Below are 23,987 nucleotides of genomic sequence, written 5' to 3'. Positions count from 1 at the left end.
TTGACCATCCACAGCAAAGAACCCTAGCTAAACCTCACGGTTGCAGCAGCAATCCAACTGAAAACAAGCAAACGAAGGTTGGGTGGGTAGACGGTACTGTGTTGCGGCAGGTCTTCAAACAAACCATACACGGTATTGCGGCGGATCTTCAAACCATCCACGGTATTGCACGCAATCGATGACACAGATTGGAACTAATTTTGCACAGATTGAAAACTATTAGGACTACTACACCCATTTTGCCAGAAGTGGTACTAAAATGCACATAGAGGATAGAGGACAATTATTGGGATGGCCCATGTATTTAGCTCAATCGAATTAGAGTGCGTGATACATAGCAATCATGATATTTTTCTTGGAAGGTTATACGATCACCATTCCATCCCTACAATCCACTCTCTATCACTTCAACTGTACGCGCCACATGCATAGTCACGATCACCATTTGGCATGTTAACATTTTATTATTTGAAAACCATCATGGCGTAAGGAATAGAGATACATCGTGCAAGATTATACAGTCTCAAAAGGAAAAACAAAATCAGGAGGTTACTCCCTCTTGCCACACAAATACTACAATGGACTGAGGCCACTCCGATCCTATTTACTAGCAAGAACATGAGTTGCCCTCCCTAGGACAATGGCTTAACATGACAACGATGACATAAGCCGTCTGTCCAAAACAACAGCCACTATTGTTCATCACCTTGACGACCTCCATACAGTCCGTTTCCACCATGATTGGATTGCGGCCGACAGATCCCGCCAGAGAGAGATGGTCGCGAACGCGAAGAGCTGCTGCTGCATCATCAACGAAAGGGATCCTCCACCTGCCCCGATGTGACCCCATGGTTGCCAACAGTTATATCTCACGTGGGTTTGCCTTTGTCGACAGATTCGTGTCTCCACATAACTGACCCAAATCGGGACTCTCCATCAACCCTCTTCCGGCGTGAGCAGCGTACGCTTCGCCGCTTCAAGTAAGTTGCTCATGGGGTCGCTCACGAAGGAGGTGGAGGAGGGGACGGCAGCGGCGGTGGACTGGTCTGACGAGGCGGTCATCTACGTCAATGGCGTCCGCCGCGTGCTCCCTGACGGCCTCGCCCACCTCACCCTCCTTCGGTACCTCAGAGGTCATCCTCCTTCACCCTGCTTGTCTCTACATACTATTACACTTTAAAAGCACCTCTACTTGCACGTCTTAAATAGGTGTTGGCAGTCCTAATGAAACGTCCCGGAATTCACTCCCTTTACTTGGGGAGGGCTGCCCACACGAGCTACTCCAAACCGGCACTCCTAATAAGATTTTTTGACAAAAATAAATAAATAAATCTAGCAAATAGAGATAGAAATTCGAATAAAGTTTTGCAAGTAGAAATTTAAACGTTGGCCAACATCCCGTCACCAACTTAGCCTCATCTCATAGTCCGGCTACAAAAAAAAACAACTTGGGTTTCATGGTCAAATGGATCAAAGGAACAGCCTCAGCGGCCGGGCCACCTCCATGACATCCGGCTAGGCGTCGATCACCGGCGGCTAGGCGTCAATCACGGGTGGTGTTGTCGATGCTGGTATGGCCGTCGATGCCGCCGCTGCTTGGGCCGCCATCACCTCCTTGCCGATCCTCTTGCTGTACATCTCGTGCCACGCTCGCTCCAATGGATCCATGTTTGCCATGTCCACCATTAAGATCTTTGCTTCTTGCGTCATCTTAGCTAACGCGATGTTGGATGCTTCATTCATGGCCTTCATCATGCTGGCATGGGCTTCCATCTTGGCGGCCTCCCCCTTCTCCCTCTCAAGGCCAATCTTGACATTTGTTTGTCCAACATGGCCTTCCACATGGTGACGCCCCTCTCATCCCTATCCGTGTTCTCGATGGTGAAGGAGGACACCATCTTCTCAATGGATGCGTCAATGGAAGCTAATGTCGATGCCACACTCCTCTCGGCCTTCATCTTCTTGTTGCCAATTGGGTGTCACATCAAGGCGGACGCGGCGGTGACCAGTTCACTTTTGCCGTCTTTTCTGTCCTTGAGAGTGAGCCGGATGTTGTCCCATTTTTTGCAACCTTCTAGCTTTTTGAAGCAGTGCATGAAGGTGAAGTCTTTGCCCTTTTCCTCATTCTTGTAGAAGGGGAGGCTGTCGAGAATCTAGCATCAACAATTCAATGCATGAACACAACGGTGAGCATAGAGACATAGGCATTGAGAGATAGTCACTTACGACGTCTACCATTGACTACCCGCTCGCATGCCATTTTGTGGCCTTCGTGTAGCATGCATGAAATTTGTTGCACATTTTTGTTTATGATGTTCCACATGTGAGACATGGCTGACTGACCCAAAAAGTTGATAAAGAAAGGTGTCATCCTAGCTGTGGCAAGAAAGCTATCTCCTTTCCCGGGAAGGGGTAACGTAGACGAACATTTTATCTAGATCAATGGATTGCATTCCATTCCATTCCATGTGAGACACCACAATATAGATAAAAAAAATGGGTAATTCTATTCATTTAAGGTCTCACCTTCTCAATTAAAAACGGAAAATAGGCCTGAATGGTGGCGTAGTCACCGAAGTTCTTCCTCTTGTTGAATTGATCGTAGATGCGCTTGCAGTACTTGCCACCGTTTTGGTTGGTACCGGTGATGGGGCATAAGCTCACCGGCACCTTTCACGTGTCGATGAGGCACTCGTCCTCCAAGGTCTTCCCCTTGGCCCACGGGTGCCGCCCGGCCTTCTTCTTCATCTTCTTCAAGGTGACGCCGGCCTCGATGTCAATCACCTATGCCCCTTCCTCATGTCTTGCCCCCTCGCTGAGGACAGGCTCGGTGTTGTGGCTGCGATGGATCATGTCACTCAAGATCTCAGCGCGGCAGAATGTTGAACCTTTTTGCACACAAGCAAATGTTCAAGCAATAAAAGTGCAAAATTTACCTCGTCCTCGCCCATGCGCGCACCAGACGAATTGCTAAACACATAGTGTATGTTGATGTCGTCGGAGCTGGACATGGAGCGAGGTAGCCTGGTGTCGGCCACTGCTAGACCCGCAACACATGCCTGGCGAGTCAGTGTAGTACCTATTGAGGTCCAGAGCGTAGCCGTGACGTCACGGTGCAGTCACCGGAGAGAACGGGGCGCTGGGATCAACGGTCACGTCGCTCTCGCTGAACTCAAGGGAGTACAAGACGTGGTCGTCCATATGCGAGAAGCGCATCTGCGACAGCGATGACGATTCGGTGAAAACGCCGGCGACGAGGGGGAGGAACTCCTGCGTCCGGTGGTGGTGTAGTACCCGCTCGCAGCTTCAGACTGCTGATGCGTCCCACCGAGGTGGCATACCTATGCCTGGGCCGCCCGAGCCGTCAACGTGGCCTGGCTCGCCTGGCTAGTATGGCGACGCGATGAGCCCACATGGCACACATGATTCAATTAGTCATAACCATTTGCATTGTCGTTTTCTTTCTTTTAGCCGTGCGAGATACTGCTTTCAAAATTTGATTCCAACTTTTCACTTATTATTTTAAGTTTTCACCCATGAGGATTGTTTAGAAAAATCTCTACTACTTGCACCTAGATGTAGCTGAAAATGCTATTATAACACCTATTAGGATTACAATGATAGCCAATGTAATTTTTTGAATGACGAGTATGCCATGAAGGGTACCTCACGACATGGAGAGAGAAAGGTGGGCGAAAGGCGGGAGCTACCGAGACGATGAGACACAAGTTACCTACCTTCAGATCTCACAATGTTGGCGAAACCCTACGCATTGCTATAATTCACTATAAGGACAACAAGTGCACGATTACAATGAGAGAATTTGTTCTCCCTCAAGGGCTCTCGTGATCCGTCTTATAAAGGCATCAAGATCTAGAGTTTACAAGGAACAGTCCAGATCGGACTCTACTAGCAATATCCTAACTAGGTACAACTTATTGTATACCTAATTAAGGATCCGGCTAACCTATGTCGGTACGGATCCAAACCACTAGGCCGGTGCGGATCCGGATAGAGCTTCTGATTCTTGACTCTCCACCTTGGTCAATCAGCAACTAGATCGTTCGGTTGGGTCATAAGTCCAACCACCATCTGTGAGCCACCAGGACTTTCCGGTATTGGACCGTGTCGTTGATATACCCACGAAGTATATCTACAACAGCCAAATCATAATGAAGCCTATTTTTCGTGTCCCGGACATATTTTTTAATCTTCTTCATCTTCAACTTGTCTGCTTCTGCTTTCATCTTCTATCCGTGGACAATATCTGCAAAATGTAGGTCCATCTTCATCTTTTCTTCTTCAAATATCTTCGTTTTTTTTGTTGCTTTCTTCTTCTCCTCAACAGCGATGTTCAACCCTTCAACACATAGCTTTATCTCAGCATGCAAATCCTCGCAGTCGCAATGGGGAAGTAGAATACTTACATAGATGGAACGAATCACAATTAGAAAATCCAAATCCCAAACTAGAGGGTACCCCTAATTAAGTCCGGAAATTGTATATCGCTCAAATCTATGGTGTTGGTGCCATCAGATCCAATGGGCTACTTGACCATGGAGACGACTAACAGTACCAGATCGTAGGGATGCGAGTGACGGGGCTGTAAGTAATAGCTAGAAATGTTTGAGGAGTTTATGAGCAAGGCTAAAGGAAGGGGTCCGGTATTTAAGGAATATGTGCACATCACACACTGTCTTGTTCGAGCACGTCTGTGTGTGATACCTTAGGCTAGGGCTAGCATACGGTTCTCTGTCAAAAGAGCCGTGTGTGATGTCTTAGGATAGGGCTTGCGTTCTAAAAGTATATATTTAAAAACTCGCTGATGTACTAGCCTTTGAGCTTGTTGTTGTGCTCTACATTGGCTTATTTCCTCGAACAATCATACGCCGGTTCCAGTAATCGCACACAGTTTACGGCACTTTGGCCGCATGCCATTAGTTCTTTCACACACATCGGGTTTTTACTAGCCGTTTTCGATAACACATATCACATACGCTTTTGTGTTCTAAACTGTGTGTAACTTACAACGATAAATTGAGTTTCTTGTCCTTGGGATTAATATACTGGTCGATGGGCTAAAAAAAATATGAATCAAACATTTCAGTTACAGAAAACACATGAAATTACGACACTTAATATTTGGTGGGCTCATGATCGACATTTCCCCCCATATTACATATAGAAATCTAATACGGTAACTAACTAAACTAAAAATCTTCGTCAGCACGACCTTTGCGGGAGCCCGAAGCTATATCAGCGTCGGCTCCGCTCTTGGAGGACGTACGGTATTTTCTCTTTGGCTTAGATTCATCGATGAAGACCTCTAGTGAGTCAGAGTCCTCCAACAATGACTCAACACTAGGGTCAGAGACCGGGGGCGCGCCTTCACCGGGCATCAGGAGGGCCGGAACATTAACGGCCCGTGAATGGCCAGGAGGCTTTGTGGAAAGCGGAGCCCTTAGCGCCGCCTCTATCCTCGCTCTGAGGGTGAGCAATGCTTGGTAACTCAACACATGTCTACGGCGAGACATTGTTCCTATAGGATCAGAGACCGGGGCCGCGCCGCTCTGCGGAAAGCGGAGCCCTTAGTGCTGCCTCCGTCCTCGCTTTAATTAAGCATGGCGGCGAGGCATTGTTCTTGTAGTATTTTCAGCCTTTTTTGCAAATATAAGCTACCGGTGGCTCTCACTCGATTTATAGATGAGCCGGAGGTGGCGGGAAGGCAATGAAATGACGGGAAAAGGAAGCGAGAAAGGAAAAGAAAGCACGAAAATATATCACATGGATTGAATAAAAGCACAAGTCTGCAAATATGGATGATATACACACGATTCTAGTTGGAGAAATCGTTTGTGTTATAGTATATACGCTTCCTTTTCTTCGGTTTTTGCTGCGCGGGCGGGTTTCTTATACTGATTTTGAATGTTACATATAGATCATACTCAGCGACCACCCTCTGAGCAGTCTCAAGGCAATCCTCGCGTGTCGTAGGCTGCTGCGTTTGTAATATAGTTTTAAATAGCGAGCTATAGGATATAGCCGCGACCTCCGAAAAAGGCTATAGCGCGCTATAGCCACCTTTTAGCACGTGAATGTCTTTAGTCGCACATTGCTCGAAAGGCTATAGCGGAGCTATAGCGGGGCTATAGCCGGGCTATAGCGGGCTATAGCGGGCTATAGCCGGCTATTTAAATACAAACTTTGTATGCTTCAAGACTTCAAGCCTTCAAACACGTGCTACTTGCATTATTTCTATATGCTGGTCCGCGAAGTACTATCTGATTTCTCTCTCATTCCGTACTGTAGATATTGGCCTTCGGGGAACAAAGCTTGGATGTGGTGAAGGCGGTTGTGGAGCCTGCACTGTCATGGTGTCGTGCTATGATCAAACTACAAACAAATCAGAGTGAGAATCATATTCCTTTGTTTGGGTTACCCACTCTATCTAATTTGATTTATTGTTGCTGAATTCGAATAAAATGTTGCTGAAAATGTCAGTGGGTTATTGTTTTTTTTTTGAAACAAGAGGTGGTATTTTATTGATGTGACACGCGACAGGTACAATATGCATACAGGCCCTTTTACAATACTTGCCCTAAAGAACCTAGTATTTGAAGATAAGGCCTGCAACTTCACAAAGAACACCCCAGAACAAAATATGGAAAAGCAATCGGTTATTGTTGAATTTAGGCATGCATATGCTGGAGGTAAGGTAACGTCCGTACGCCATGGAAATTCAATTCGGCGCCCAGATGTATATACTCCCTCTATTGAAAAAGCGTATTTTGGTATGTAGAAAACTTTGGCAAAAAATTGTAGATATAATCAATATTATATGTGCGTTCGTCAAGTTTCGCGAAAAAGGATATTTTTTTGATCTATGTAAAATAAAGAAAATTTATCTTGTGTACTTTTACACTGAGTTTTGTCTTTTTAACACATGCTAGATGACAAGTAAATTTTTCATGAAACAACTTTATGGACGGTAGCACGTGATAATGTACATATGGATTTTTTGTTCCAATTTTTTTAAATATTTAAAAATATAACTAAGATGCATTTTAAAATAAAAAAAGCATACGCCCTCCTGAGACAGGGAATTGTTCTATGCATCAACCTTAGCTCCATATATATACAGCTCATAGAGCTAAGGTTACAAGTAGCTAGGGCATCTTCAGCGGTCCGAAATAAATGGACGCAAAGCATTCGTTTGTGACTGCGCGGTTAAAAAGTGGGTCTACAACATCCAACGGCCCGACGCAAAATAATCCTGTCCACGGGGACACATACGCAGCCCAAATATCCATCGCCAATGCGTCTCCGCGGACATGGCGCGGTCAGCGCACGCGTCCACGGCTTTCGTACCGTGGCCTGCCCATCAGTGACCACGAACGCTTCGTCTTTGGATAGCTCGAGCGGGCAGTGCAGTTTTCTGCGCCGTGTTAACGCATGACGCGCCTCGCCTTTCGCACGTCTGCGCTAGTGGCGACACAGTGGCTTCTACATCAGGGCATTGAAGGCGAGGCGCGCCAGCCCTTTTAAGGCGAGGCAGCGGTTTCCTCGCTCACGCCATTGTCATTTTCCAGGTAGTCGCTGCCCCTATTTCCCGACCTACACCATGGGCAAAAGCTGGCCCTTCAAAAAGAAGAACCACGACAGCGAGGATGGGTCCTCAAGTGGAGGTAAGAAGCCGCGATAACACCGGTACGTCCCCGTTGAGGTTGCACACCAGCTCTGGGAGACGGACCGGCCGGTGCCATGGTCGAATGCCAGCCTACCGGGCGGAGGCTGGTGCCTCAACTCCCGCCGCATGTCGGTGCGTACCGTGCCTCGTGCGGGACGGGAACGGCGCGGCGAGGTCCGTCGCCAACGGTTCATACTGCCGCCGGATCTCTACGAAGATTCAACGTTCGACCTAAACTCCTATAGTTGGATCACGCTCGGGACGTGGGAGTTCGACCTGTGTCGCGAGAGGGATACCTCGGCGACGTCGGGTTCTTCAAGCGCGAACTTGTGAATGCCCTCACTGACGGCGAGGAGGACGACGACGAGGATGGTGACGATGAGGTCGGCGATGAGGACGACGATGACAACGAGGACGAGGGCTTCGATGACAGCAGCGAGGCATGGGATCTGGAGCATCAGCCGCCGAATCTCACCAAGGACGAGGCCATCCAGTTCGCCATTCACCAGAGCGAGCTCGACCAGCCTAGTGGAAGGACCTCAGATTCTAGCTTCGCGAGTCCGCGCTGGCGCTGGCGACGCCGGTGACTCGGGAGCGTGAGGCGCGCTACTCGTCTGTTGCTGCTCCCGTGGCGTGGGATCCGTTGCCACAGCCGGCGGAGGCGGTTACCCTTCCTCCTCCTCCTCCTCATGCGCCACCAGTATATTATATGCCGCCACCGGCTCCACACAGGCCATGGGAGATGATGGAAGTCACCGACCACACACCACAGCGACTAGGCAATAGTAGATTTTGTTGCGTTTATTAGATTTCTTATGTTTTTTTTACCAACTATGTGTCTCTATCTCATCAATGGAAAATATAGAAAACAAATACGTGAGCCGCTGGGGGCATTCCAGACACCGATGGACAGTGGTGGTCTGAAGACCATTTCCGCGTCCGTGTTCGCGGTCCGATACAAACGGACACGCGCGGTTACTTTTAGTGTTTGAAATGCATCAGGTCCGTAGAAATTTGCTTAGGATGCAACATAACAAACTAACGAACCATAAGCTATTTATCTATCTATCTACCTTTTTTGCGAAAAATATGTATCTATCTACCTATCTACGGATCGTATCACCAATTCGGACACAACTACCATCGCCTCTCTCAATCCAAATGTGCACTAGCTAAACACAACTCCTTTCAGCTGTTACATTCGCTATGGTCTTGTACTCCGCCTCCATACTAGACTATTGAGAGCATCCCCACTCGTTGGCGCTCCCCACGGCCAAATCCGGCGAAATTTTCGTCCGGATTGGATGAAGATTTGGCGTGGGGAGCGCCGAAGTTCCAGCCGTCCCCCCGGCAGGAAACCCCCAACCTCGACCATTTGACACATTTCAAACAAATTCAACATAAAATTTAACAAGTTCGGCAAACAAGAGTACGAAAATTGCTGAAACAAATTCGGCGATAATCAGTACAATGTTTAACAAGTGCTGAAACAAATGAAGCACACAATTTCACAATTTTTCAAACAAATTAAGACAGACTAGTTGGCGTCGGCGTTGGCGTTGCCTCGGAGCCTCCATATGTGCTCCACCAGATCATCTTGCAGCAGCTGATGCATTGTAGAGTCTCGAATCTCCTGGCGCATAGCAAAGAAGGCAGCCCATGATGGAGGCACCTGGTGATTAGGCTGTGCAAGAGGACCCTCTCTCTCATATGGTGCTTCTTGCTCAGCCAGAGGAACCGGATGCTTTCGCTCATCTTCAATAATCATATTGTGTAGGCACACACAGCAGTTCATCACCTCCCACATCTGATCTTTGGACCAAGTCATAGCGGGGAACCGGACGACATCAAATCTCTGCTGGAGGACACCAAATGCTCGCTCGACGTCTTTTCGGCAAGCTTCTTGTTTCTTGACAAACTCGCAAAGTTTGGGGGTGCCGAGGTTGGAGATAGTCTTCACAAATGTTGCCCACTTTGGATAGATACCGTCTCGCAAGGTAGTATCCTTTGTTGTAGTGCCGACCATTGATCACATAGTCCACCGGAGGAGCATGACCCTCAACAAGCTTGGAAAAGACCGGGGAGCAGTTTAGGACGTTGATGTCATTGTTGGATCCAGGCATACCAAAGAAAGAGTGCCAAATCCAAAGATCATGGGTAGCCACCGCTTCAAGTATCACAATGCAGCCTTTTTTGTGACCCTTGTACATTCCCCGCCACGCAAACGGACAGTTCTTCCATTGCCAATGCATGCAGCTCAATGCTTCCAAGCATCCCCGGAAAACCCCTAGCTTCATTTGTTGCAAGGATCCTCTGAGTGTCTTCGACAGTGGGTGATCTCAAGAAATAGTTCCCGAACACTGCTATGACGGCCCTGCAGAACCGGTAGAAACAATCAAGGGCGGTGGACTCCGCCATCCGAAGATAGTCATCTGCAGTATCACCGGGAGCTCCATACGCCAGCATCCTCATAGCCACCGTGCACTTCGCAGTGGACGAAAATCCAACCAAACCAGTGCAATCCGCCTTGCATCCGAAGTAGGGATCAAAGTGGCGGATGGCATACACAATTTGCGAAATAGCATTCTGCTCATCCCGAAACGACGCCGGAAAACACTCTCACCGTGCAATGGATTGTCGGCGAAGTAGTCGGCGTACAACATGCAGTAGCCCTCCATTCCGCTGTCTCGGCTTGCACTTCCGGCGACCTCGTGCCGACCCACCACGTCGACGAGTTGCCAGTCCGGCGTACATGCTTGCCAAGCAACCAAGGATCATCATGTGCTCGTCGTCTTGGGCGGCTGCTGCCATCTCTTCTTGCATAAGCTCGACGAACATCTGCTCCTCCTCTTCGTCCGAGTCCATGGCCGGCGAGGCAAATGGACGAACACCTGACGGGCGTGGTCGAGGCAACCCGAGCCGCGAGCGACGACGAGCAAGCATGCCGGAAAACAGGCCGGCGGAAGAGCAGCCAGATAGGCCGTCGTCCAAAGACGGCGGTATAGGCAGGTGGGGAAGGAGGGGCGGCGGAATCTGGGCAACAAGCCGGCGGGGTGGTGCCGGCGGCGAGAGAGATACGAGGGGTGGGGGAGATTTTGAGCGACGTGGCGGTGGGGTTCATGCGTCGAGTCACCGACGGATCGGGCCCTTCCCCGCTTTTCACTCGTCCGGAGTCCCCGAGCGCTCCCCGGGGGGCCGGGGTGGCGTGGGCTCGCCGGATGGATGAAGGGCCAAATCCGGGCGAAAACGAGGAACCGGGGGCGCGACTGGGCCGAATTACGCCGTCCGGATGGAAAAAACGCTCGCCGGGGGCCTCGACGGGGGCACGAGTGGAGATGCTCTGACAGTTGGTTGTTTCCGTACGCTCTATGGTACTAGATTCGGCCCGTAGAATATGGAAAATGATCCTATGCCTCCGGAGGATCACGCTCTCGTATCCTCCGCACGCGCCTTCGTCGGATGGGATCTAATCGTGCGGTGGCTATTTTCCTGGCCCCACCAGCAACCCACCTGCAAGTCTATCTCCAACCTCCTCCACAGGGCGCTGCCGCTGCTCCTCTCTCGTGTATGCTTTCTAGCGCCGTCGCTCCTCCGCCGTCCGCTCCTCTCTCTCAGGGCCTAGCACCGCCGCCGGTGCTCTCACCGCGCCCAGCGCCGCCACCGCAGCTCTATTGCTTTGAACGCCGCCGCAGCGCGCCACTCCTCGCTCAGGTTGTTCCCTCGCACCTCCGGCATGGGCCACCCACCGTCGTCGCGCGCCGCTCCTCACAGGGCTTCCTCCCGGAGACGGAGACGAGGCTCCCGAGCTTGTCCCCACGCGCTCTCCGTCCAAGTATCCGCTCGTCGCCGCAAGGTGCAGCCAGGCTCATCTCGACGGTGCCTATCCTGGCCAGGCTCGGCTTCTCCCGGTCCCCGACCTCCTTCCCGACCTTGTCCACGGCGAGGCACAACTGCGTCCTCTCCGACCAGTTGGTCGGCCGCTCCAGCGAGATTCAACCGTCTCAGCTCCGGCGATATATGCGATACTCCACGAGGCCACTACCTTTGGGCACATGGCCTTGCTACCGGCGTAGCGCAGCCGCGAGCTCGTCCGGGGTGGACAGCGGGGGCACCAGAGCTGCAATAGTAGATCCTTTTCGCTCTATTTGTTATGCGGTTTTGATTATATAGTACAAATAGTTTGCTACCATGTCTCCAGTGAGTGACGTTTCCCATCAATTTGGATTTTTGCTACAATTTGTATGGCAATGATGCTACAATAGTATAAATCTTTTGCTAAAAATTGTTCTGCTGTTTTGCTACCTTATTACGAAATTGTTGCTACAAGATCTCGGCGAGGTATCCGATAAGTATAGTTCTGCTACAATAGCATAATTTTTTGCTACAATATTTTTACAATTTTGCTACAAATGGAAAATATGTTTGTTACTAGGGTCTCCGGTGAGTTTCCGGCAAGTTCCCCGTCAATGTCTCCGACGATATTCGTTTTTGCTACAGTAGTTTTTTTTTTTGCTACGGGCTCTCCGGCGATGTCTCCGATGAGTCTCCGGTGGTCTGTCTGGCAAGCTCAGCCTCTTTCTTTTATTTCGTTGGCGAACGGTTTTTTACTACACTGAAGCAAAAAACTGAATTTTCTTTTGCTACTCGGCAGCAAAAAGAACACATATCAGCGCCAGAACCAGGAGGCTGGAAAATCAAATCCCCCAAGAATCCCTAGCAGTGTCCATAGAATATCGCATAATCACCGTTTGATCACCTATCATTAGGGCATCCTGCCTAGTATGCGTACACTAAGCTCCGGAGACGAGGACCTCTGTAACTTCAACTCAAGCAAGGTTAATGGTTCCCTTGACATACCCCAGTATCCGTTTTACTACAGATCAGTGCATATCCATTAGAGTGACAAAGAATTGACACACTTGATTTACTGCAAACGAAATATTCGGTCGAGTCAACCAAAGATATTGCAACGCATCTACTGTACTTCAGTAAGTGAAGCCATGTCGGTTGTAAGCAAGACTCCTGTGGACATGCTAAGAACATGGGAAACGCTAGGCGTCGGTCCCCCGATGGAAACCCAAAAAATCGGTCGTTCTCCGCGTCGTCCGATCGTGATCCGACGTCCGAAATCTACCGCGGTGCGATATTTGCATTTTGCCCCCTGTTTTTCTGAAGCTTAACCCGCGGTCCTATTCTTCTCCCAGTTAAAGTGAAAGGTATATCCCTTTGGACCCGACCTTCACCATATTTAAAACACAAATGCCACCCGAGGACAGATCCAAGTTATACTAAATATTACAACAAAATCTCTCACCCGGTCTATAAAAAATATTTACTATTACAACAAAATCTCCACTATTTTTTTAAAAAAGTAATCTTACAAACAATGTTTAAACAACAAATATTTTGCTAGACGTTGGTTTACAACAAAAATCGCTATCCATTCCCACAAAAATTGCAAATTATTACAACAAAATCTCCACTGTTTTTTTAGAAAAGTAATGTTACAAAAAATGTTTAAACAACAAATATTTTGCACAAATAAAACATTTTTTTACAGCTAGGTTCCTTCACAACAAAATTTTCCATAAATATTTATAAAAACCACGGAGTATTACAACAAAATTATTTTTAAACAATTTTTTGCTTTAGGTTCCTTCACAACAAAAAGTTCCATAAATATTTACAAAAATCACGGAGTAGTACAACAAAATTATTAAAAAAAGCAATGTTACAAATAAGTAATAAAGCAATATGATTTACAACAAAAATCATCAAATATGTTAATAAAAATCATAAACAAAAACAACAACAAAAATTGTGTTTGTAACAACATTTTTTGCTCTAGGTTCATTTACAACAAAAAAGATAATCTATTTTAACAAATGTAACAAGTGATTGCCACAATAAAATCATGCGTTTCCAAGAAAAGAAAAAAGCTAGCAAGACATAAGCAGGAGCGGAGCGTTGCAGGCCTGTATCTAAGCTATTATATAGCAAAGCAGGCCTGGAGCACGTTACAAGCAAAAGCAAAAAAAAAACGGACTAATGGGCTAGGCCGGCTAGTGGGCCAGAAGATTTCCGGGCGGGCAAAGGAGCTTCCTCGTGCGAAAGCACGACCGATCTTTCGCGCCGGATCGGTCGGCTGATAGCAAGCGTTTTCCTAAGAACATCTCCAGTCACGTCCTCAAAAAAGTTCGGTACGATGAGTTGAGACGCATTTGAAGACAGCATTGGACAAAAAGAGACCAAAAATCTGTAAAAAAAAAAAGAGGTTCTTCTCAGCCGTGTCCCTCAAATAGCGTCCAGATGCATGTATTTTAATAGAGGGGATCACTCCATGTGGGAAAAATAGGTGAGAGAAAGTGTTAAAAAGAGAATGACATGTGAGGACTAGGAGATGCATGCATCCGGACGCTGTTTTTGTGTTCGGCGTCCCCGGTAGAGACTCTATACCGGGACGCCGGGCACAAAATGAGGCGCTATTTATCTTTGAAGGACGCGACTGAAAAGCGTTTTTCTCCATTTCTTTTCCACGATCGCCCAAACAACATTTAGGGGACGCAGCTGGAGATGCTCTAAGCTTTTCCCAAGAAGACGTGGATGTGGCTATGTCCCTGCAATTATGCATATTCACTTGACGAAGGAGTTCTGCTGCGTATTTGGCCATGTGGCTCAAAAGTTATCATCCCGGTAATATATGAGTTACAGTGTTGTTCACATGTTGTATATTTGTGACTTTTTTAAGTTTACATCTTAGTAAACCAAAACAGGAACATAAGGATTTTAATGTGGAAAAACCCCTCCAATGAGAAGCATAAAAAGCCACGACTGCCAGCCAACAAATCTTTACTATGTGGGAAGAGTTTACACAACACCGGGAATTTCACATATTTCATTTATCCCAGTGCGGCGGCTTACAAAGAGGTATTTATAGTGATTGTAACATAGGTCGATGACGATCCTAGTGCGCTTCGCGCCGGCCCAAGCCTCCCAACGAGAGGCCTCGTTCAGCTCGTCAGAAGTTACCCTTTATATAAATTTGGATTACAACATAACAAACTCCGCCATAAAATATTTCTTCTTGTAGCCTGAACATAGACTTTTCCCTGAATAACGAAGAAAACACTTTGGCACCAAACAACCACTAGGCCTAAACTGTTATACCAACTAAGCTTGAGCATGGGAAGCTTAAACTTAGCAACATGAACTGACATTGTCATCTTATTAGGAGGGTTATCGTGAGTGCATACCGTTAATTTACCTTGAGCAACAATGTTTGGTACCTCTTATTAATATGCTTTGTTCTCTCATGAAACATTTGATCTTTAGTAAGGTATAGGACACTTTAACTACCACAAAACAGATTAATGCAAGAATTATCTCCACAAAACTCAACATACAAATCTTTTAACCAAATAGATTTTTCCATGCTTCATTAGTAACCATGTATTCTACTTCAGTAGTAGATTGGACAACAATTGCAAACAATGTAGCCTTCCAGCTCACAACAAAGCCACCAAAAGTAAATACATGACTTGGCACAGACCTTCTCTTATCAAAATCAGCACCAAATTTGAATCCACATAGCGAACAATTCCATTTCCAGTATTGCCAAATTTCAAAAAAGTTTTAGAAGTGCCACAAAGGTATCTAAAAATTAACTGAACAACCTTCCAATGTTTTTTACCAAGATTAGTCATGCATCGACCAACCAAACTCTTAGCATAAAATAAATCAGGATAAGAATAAACCATGGCATACATAAAAAAACCAACAACACACTAGAATATGTAACCCATGACAAATACTCAAACTCTTCATCAGCACTAGGACATTGAGATGCCAACAATCCGAAAGAAGGAGCATTTTGGAGTACTAACTTACTTAGCATCATGCATATTAAATTGAGAAATAACTTTCTTGATGTGACCAATGACTAAGAAATAACAAGCTAAATTTTCCGCCCCTTGTAATTTACATGCCTAGTATTTTCTTAACAACACCATAATATTGTTATCACCAGAATTTGACCGAGTCAGAGGTGGGCCGCGATCAAGATGGACTTGAAGATATATGTATAGAAGAAATACGTGAACCGGCCTTACATGCAAAGTTTGGGCTAGTTGGCCCTTGTATCTGTAACATATTAGATTGTGTGTCGGTTAGTTAGAGTTTTACCCGTGCACGGTTAGGTGCACGCCTGAATTAGAAAGTCCGCTGGACTATAAATATGTATCTAGGGTTTATGGAATAAACAACAACCAACGTTCAACACAAACAAATCTCGGCGCATCGCCAACTCCTTCGTCTCGAGGGTTTCTCCGGTAAGCACCATGCTGCCTAGATCGCATCTTGCGATCTAGGCAAAGACAAGCCTGCCCACGTTGTTCATGCGTTGCTCGTACGAAGCCTTTTTGATGGCGAGCAACGTAGTTATCTTAGATGTGTTAGGGTTAGCATTGTTCTTCGAATTACATGCTTTCGTTATGCAACCCTTGCACATCTAGCCGCCCTTACACCTATCTTAGGTGTAGGGGCGACACCCGCTTGATCATAGTTTAGTAGATCTGATCCGTTACGGTTGCTCCTTGTTCATCAAGGATTAGTTTAATATCCGCAATAGTTAGGCCTTACAAAGGGTTGGAGGATCCAGCGGCGTGTAGGGTGGCGTTTGCTAGCCCTAGAAAGGATGTTCCGGGGATCAACCTCGTGTTGGGTTTTAGGCCCTGTCTAGGATCGGCTTACGGTCACCGTGCGCGAGCGCGAGGCCCAATCGTGAGTAGGATGATCCGATTATGCGGTGAAAACCCTAAATCGTCGTAGATCTAATTAGCTTTATCTTGATCAAGCAGGACCACCATATAGTCGGACACCTCGTTCGAATCATGGGTGGATCGGCTCTTTGAGCCGATTCACAGGATAACCTGAGAGCCGATCGAGGCTCGTATTTAATGTTTACGTGTATGCCATGCAGGAAACTAAGCGAGGCATCATCCACACCTTCCTGACCAGGTATAGGTCAGGTGGCACGCCCTTGCGATTGCATCGGACGTGCGACCAGGAGGCTTTGCGGGCCGTCGCTCTGAGGGACTGGGGCCGGCCGCAGCCCTAGTTGTTCCCGGCTCTACTGTGTTGCCCGTCTCTGCCCGCCGGGGGTTTCTGACGTCAACACATTCTGGCACGCCCGGTGGGACACACCTTCGACATCCACCACATCGCCATCTACATCCGAGATGGCGGAAAGCACTCCGGTCAAGTACGAGGATCTGCCCGATGAGCTCAAAAAGAAACATGACGAGATCAAGGCAACCCTCGAAGCCGAACTCATCGGCTCCTTTGAGAAGACCCGTCCGCACGGTATCAAGCTCGATAGAAACTCACGTCCGTTGCCTGGCGTCAACATGGTGGATCTCAGCCACTCCATATGCCAGCCAGAGTTCTCCTTTGGTGTCAACATGGCAGGGCTTGCAAGCCGCCATGGCAAAGATGAAGCAGAAAGCAGCCACTCCCGTGGCAAGGATAAAGAGGGGGCCGATCCACGCGACCGGCCCCAAGATGATGACAGACGGTACTTGACAGAGGGGGAAGTGAGAAGCGTGCGGTATCAACGTCCACTCTCCGAGCATCTCCTCAACAAATATGAGCAACAGTACGACCGATGTCGGCGCTACGACGTAGATGATGAGAGAAATTGTCGGTCTGATGCAGAGGGCAGGAGGTACCGTCATCATGATAGAAACAACGACGGGTACAATCATCACGCTGAAAGAAGGTCAAGGGGGCAGGATGACATGGATAGGCACTGGGACTGTCCGTTCTTCAAACATTGCTGGGACTCAGGAATGAGCCGATTGCCAACAATCGAGAACTGCCCAGAATGCAAACAAAGGAAGAAGGATGCAGCTAACGTGTCCGTGTTCAAGCGTCTAGGGCCTCTCCCGCCTCGGAACAAGCATGCTGAGTCCGCTCGGGTGGAAGATCTCGAGGAACTAGAGGACGATGATGAAGAAGATAAATATCATCGGCCCGGGTGGTGCCCTGATGGGCTCAGCCGTTCCCAAAAGCGAAGGGTTCGGCGCCTGCGTGGGTTGGAAGAAGCCGAAAGATTGTACCGCACACGCCGAGGAAGGCACGACCTGATTTGGCCGCCAAAGTTCAGCGAACCCTGGACGAAGAAGGTCGGCCACAAAGAAAAGAGTGGCGCCCCAAGCAGAGGAAAGCCGATGATGATACATCGGCTGGCACAAAAATGGTCTTCATTCTTCCAACGGAGTTTAGCGCTCCAAGATTATATGAAGCACCTGTGGCACAATTGGACTGCGGCCCACGGCCGGTCATCTTTGAGAAGCCGAAAGAAAGAAGTTACAGGCATCTGAAGGCCCTATACTTACGAGGTTACATCAATGGGCAGCCTGTCAACAAGATGTTGGTAGACACCGGGGCGGCAGTTAACATTATGCCATACTCCATGCTACGTCGGTTGGGACGCTCCAGCTCGGATCTGATCAAGACCAATGTAACACTGAGCGATTTCAACGGCCAAGCATCTGACGCACAAGGTGTTCTGAATGTGGATCCGACCGTAGGAAGGAAAACTGTCCCTACGACGTTCTTTATTGTCGACAGCAAGAGTACCTACGCTGTCCTACTAGGGAGAGATTGGATCCACGCCAACTGTTGCATTCCATCCACGATGCACCAATGCCTAATACAGTGGGATGGAGATGAAGTAGAAGTCGTCCACGCAGATGATTCAGTCGAGGTTTCAACAGCTGGCATGGACGTTTGGGAGACATCAGGCCAAGAGCCGCTCTCAGGCATCAATTTGGACGACTGCGAGCGCATCGACGTGACAAAGAACGGGGTTAGGCTAGTTTTATCCACCGGCCTGACCGTGTGACAAAGCAAACGTCGATGGACGAACGTGGCGAGGCTGATCCTTGTGATCGGCCCCAAAAATTTATGAAGGGACATTACAAAACCTTCACCGAGCAAGCAACGTGGAGGCCGATTCCAGCAATCGGCCGAAATTATCCTCACCATCCATTCTGCCTGGGTTCAACATGTAATCCAACAGAGCCGATACCATCAATTCTCTTGACAGAATCGGCTCGGGGGGCACCAGGTGGATAAAACACGAGGATATGCAGTGGAAGCGTCTCATCTTTTGGTGATGGATATTAAAGTATGGGAGCCGATACATAAATCGGCAAAAAAATTCGAAATTTTTTAAGCACAGCCGATGTGCAGACATCGACTTAAGGATCAATGGAGCAGGAAGTGGATCGTAACCAGGACTGCAGGATTGAGGATCGTAACCCTGACTAACGGCAAGGGCAGCATAAACGTGCAAGTCAGGGTAGGGATGAACCTAACGAAGGGAGCATATCTCTTCTAAGACCAGGAGAACAGCCGATGACGAAGCAATCGGCTGTAACGTTTTGACCGAGGTGGTGACTTGGTAACTATCACGTCCAGAGTTTGGAGGGCATCAGAAATGCAAGGACATCCTCACCGGAAGTTGCTTCAGCCTGCCAAGGATGATGAGCCGATCTGGTCTAAAGAAGCTCGGGGGGCAGCTCACACTGAAGGTTCTCTGCTCTCGGGAGCCGATTTTGGTGGAATCGGCTGGCTCTGCATTGCAACTTGGATAAGGCTCGGGGGGCAACTCACCCGAAAGTTCTTTGTTCTGGGGAGCTGATTTTGTTGGAATCGGTCGGCTCTACATCACAAGCTGTTCGAAGAGGGATGCTTTTGTTACGGAGCTATCGGTTTCGAGCATCCAAGCTTATTCGAATGCAGTCCCAGGGCTCTCTTGAAGACACCTGCCCAAAACCGTATTGCCAGCTTGCTGGATTGGCTGGTTTCATAATCAGGTTTTATGATCCTTTTGGAGGTGTCTCATGATCCAGAGCCGATGCGCGGCCATTGGCTCTAGTACAAATGCGCAAAGTGGCCAGGCTGCCAGTTCGGCGGCGCTATCAGGGGAGTTCGGGCATACAAGACAGCTTTCTGCTCATTGAACTGTGGGAAGTCATCTACAGTATCGGCTGTCAACGGAAGAAAGGTGATCGGCTGGTTGGCCCTGCATGATGGCTCTCTCAGATAAGGTCGAGCTCCGGTCCATTTGTCTGAATTATGTGTCTTCATCACTGTCTTCGCCTTAACTGAGGCGTGTGGGGCAGCTGGCCTGGTAGATGCCCTGTTTTTAGAAGCCGATTGGAGTGTCGTCGGCTGGTCCTGCGTCGCAATCTTCTCCAGTGATGATGATCCACCAGCGCCCAAAGTTATCAGAAAAGATGAAGGATAGATTATGAGAGACCATTGTGTTGCCATCGGCTCATTTGAACAATTGGTTAAGTGGATAATCGGCGCAGTCAACATAATGGGGAATCGGCTAAATCGACATAAAAGGAATCGGCAAGATCAAATTGGGGAAATTCTTCATTGATGGACAAGATTTCTTACATAAAGAGCTGATTGCTCTCAAAAGGAAGTACTAGGGGATACATTGCCCCGTCTACTACTACTGGCCCTATGCTAAGATCCTATCTAGGGGCCGTTGCTGCCCTCGTCGTCGTCGTCGCCGTCATCGCCACTATCGGCGCTACTCCCTGCCGGCTCGTCATCGCTGCTCCAGCGGCCGCCGACAGGACCCTCGTTGTCCTCGTCCTCCTCGTCAGCGTCGTCGTCGTCGCTGTCGACGTCGCTGAGGTTCCCGGGCCAGAGGCAGTGGCGTTTGGCCGGCGGCTCGTCGGAGGAGCTGTCATCGTCCTCCTCCTCCTCCTCCTCCTTCGCCTCCTCGGAGGAGGTGAAGTCATCCCAGGAGAAGCGATCGTCATCGCTCTCCTCCTCCGATTCCCCGTCGGCGAGGAAGCGGAGGTCGCTCTCCCCACTGGTCAAGGACTTGTCTTCCTCTGACCAGATGGAGGAGGCGTGGTCTTCCAGGTCCCATTCTTCTGGTGCGCGAATGTCCGGCGGCGTCTCGCGGGAGGAGGAGGACCCAAGGGAAAGTTCCGATGAGGTGGAGGAAGAGGAAGACATGGTGCGCAGAAGGGCTTTTGGGAGTGCTAATGCGGAGAGGATGAAGAGGAGAATTGTTCGATGCGGTTAGATAAAGGAGATGGAGATTTAATTTTCGAGCAGTTTTCGAGGACATGGTGCCAAAACTATCAAATCGTGCAGAGAAGTTGGGAAGGCAAGTCGTCATGATGAAACATACTGCGACGGTTCTGCTCTGCCACGACATGACCCGACGAAAGAAAAGCGTAATGATTTTGGAAATGTCATTTCCAAAACCAGGGGGGCATGTGTTATCACCAGAATTTGACCGAGTCAGAGGTGAGCCGCGATCAAGATGGACTTGAAGATATATGTATAGAAGAAATACGTGAACCGGCCTTACATGCAAAGTTTGGGCTAGTTGGCCCTTGTATCTGTAACATATTAGATTGCGTGTCGGTTAGTTAGAGTTTTACCCGTGCACGGTTAGGTGCACGCTCTGAATTAGAAAGTCCGCTGGACTATAAATATGTATCTAGGGTTTATGGAATAAACAACAACCAACGTTCAACACAAACAAATCTCGGCGCATCGCCAACTCCTTCGTCTCGAGGGTTTCTCCGGTAAGCACCATGCTGCCTAGATCGCATCTTGCGATCTAGGCAGCACAAGCCTGCCCACGTTGTTCATGCGTTGCTCGTATCGAAGCATTTTTGATGGCGAGCAACGTAGTTATCTTAGATGTGTTAGGGTTAGCATTGTTCTTCGAATTACATGCTTTCGTTATGCAACCCTTGCACATCTAGCCGCCCTTACACCTATCTTAGGTGTAGGGGCGGCACCCCGCTTGATCATAGTTTAGTAGATCTGATCCGTTACGGTTGCTCCTTGTTCATCAAGGATTAGTTTAACATCCGCAATAGTTAGGCCTTACAAAGGGTTGGAGGATCCAGCGGCGTGTAGGGTGGCGTTTGCTAGCCCTAGAAAGGATGTTCCGGGGATCAACCTCGTGTTGGTTTTTAGGCCCTGTCTAGGATCGGCTTACGGTCACCGTGCGCGAGCGCGAGGCCCAATCGTGAGTAGGATGATCCGATTATGCGGTGAAAACCCTAAATCGTCGTAGATCTAATTAGCTTTATCTTGATCAAGCAGGACCACCATATATTCGGACACCTCGTTCGAATCATGGGTGGATCGGCTCTTTGAGCCGATTCACGAGATAACTCGAGAGCCGATCGAGGCTCGTATTTAATGTTTACGTGTATGCCATGCAGGAAACTAAGCGAGGCATCATCCACACCTTCCTGACCAGGTATAGGTCAGGTGGCACGCCCTTGCGATTGCATCGGACGTGCGACCAGGAGGTTTTGCGGGCCGTCGCTCTGAGGGACTGGGGCCAGCCGCAGCCCTAGTTGTTCCCGGCTCTACTGTGTTGCCCGTCTCTGCCCGCCAGGGGGTTTCTGACGTCAACAAATATTTGATCTCAAACTCACTAGTTAACTATGTCTTCAAAGTAGTGATCTCTTGCTTGATCTTGGTAGCAAGAAACATATCATCAACATATAATAGCAACTATTTAGGTGATCCACCAACAAACTTACTATAAATGCAACTATCATAATGAGATCATTTGAAATCATGTGCAACCATAAATTATACCATTGCCCAAGCCTCCCAGCGACGGGCCTCGCTCTGCTCGTCAGAAGTTAGCTTTATTATGGTTTTGAAAAAAAAAATGAATTAGTGCTAGGAGGAACTAGACACTAAATGATATAGTAGAAGCGGGACCTCGGCGTGAGAATTCCAGAAATTCGCTCCTGACAGGATTCGAACTCTGGTCGTTGGGATGCGCCACTGCGACCCCAACCACTGGGCTATGCCCACGTCCTCTTATTATTATGGTTTTGGATCACAACATAACACGTGCGGAAGGAACATGCCAAAACTATAATGTTGGTACGTGACACTTCTTACTCTTAGAATTGGGTAAATGAGAAGTTATTGGTGGTATGTGTCTTTGCTACAATGGGAGAGAATCAAGGCATAGAGAAATTCGACAAATTGGCTGAATTGTTCAAGACAAAACATGCCACTGATTGCAAAGGGATCAATGGAGGTGCTTATATTCTCAATTAAAGAGTTGGAGACATTCATACAATCAAAGAGGAGTGCGGAAAGGATCAACCCGAGTGGGAAAACAACAATTCTAGGCAAAAAATAAACAATCTTGCTCAATCTTAAAAAGACAATTCAAATAAGGCTCATGCTTCAAATTATTTTTATTCTTAAAATTGGGTTCTAATTTCGAGAGCATCATGGGTGGAATGAGTTCGCATCATATGCTCCACATCAGAGGGGGACCTAGATATTTTTTGAAGCCTGGGCGAGCCCAAAGCTTGACTTCAAATTTTCACATACACATCAACAAATGTAAGCATCACATTGAGAAATTGTACCTTCCATGCTTCATGTAAAAATATGGATCCAGTAAATCATAAGACATGGAAATGTTCATAGGTGAATGGAGCTAGTGATTCCAGAAAACATGGAAAATATTGAAGCTAGCCAGATGTGGGTGTGTAACTTGGTTGATCTTTGCATCGACATTAGTTAATCCGTGAATTGTAATAAGGATAATATACTTATATCAATAAGGAAAGAAGCGACCATATGCATCGCTTCGATGCAGAGGCTGGGTTATGCCCCATTTCAAAAAAAGAAAACAAGTTAGGTGGGCAGCTAGCTATAAGCATTATATAATCTTTTGTAGTTGATTGTTGGAGCTTCAATATAGCGTATAGGGCAGGGGTTCTCTTTAAATATTGACACATCATCATATTTAGTTTGTTTACTGGATCCATAGTTTCACCATATAGCAGGTGAATGGAGCTAGTGATCTCCAATTCCCTTGACTGTGATTATATGCAATCCTTTCAAAGAATAAAGTGGAGCCAAGCAAGCATTTATTGCAAAATTCCAGAATAAAGAAAATCATTTTTGGGTCAAAATGGAGCTCAAGTTCAAGAAATAGGCAATATAACCAAAAAGATACTTTCTTTTCTAGAACACACATCATTTGTATTAAGAAAGCAAGCATCAAGAAGATGCAAAAATATATTTGGGGGTCAAGCAGGGAGAGGAAGGTGACGAAGGGATTTCGCAACAACAGACATCCACAAGCTTGATTTATTCAGAATGGAATTGTCGTAGCTGGGGAAATTTTCTGGAATCACTAGCTCCATTCACCTGCTATATGGTGAAAATATGGATCCAGTAAACAAACTAAATATGATGA

General features: G+C 47.7%; 1 protein-coding gene across 1 annotated transcript in view; it reads left to right on the top strand.

The window, feature by feature from the left end:
* The first annotated feature begins 991 nt into the window (after positions 1 to 991).
* The window catches only part of LOC124695835 (xanthine dehydrogenase-like), a 58,922-nt gene continuing 35,926 nt past the window's right edge, over positions 992 to 23,987 (top strand). Inside the window, 2 exon segments of the mRNA XM_047228647.1 lie at positions 992 to 1,133; positions 6,310 to 6,409. Of these exon segments, the coding sequence (XP_047084603.1) occupies positions 992 to 1,133; positions 6,310 to 6,409 (242 nt within the window).

Source organism: Lolium rigidum, chromosome 3 (assembly GCF_022539505.1).
Source record: "Lolium rigidum isolate FL_2022 chromosome 3, APGP_CSIRO_Lrig_0.1, whole genome shotgun sequence".
Taxonomy (NCBI): domain Eukaryota; kingdom Viridiplantae; phylum Streptophyta; class Magnoliopsida; order Poales; family Poaceae; genus Lolium; species Lolium rigidum.
This window is presented reverse-complemented; position numbering and strand designations above follow the sequence as displayed.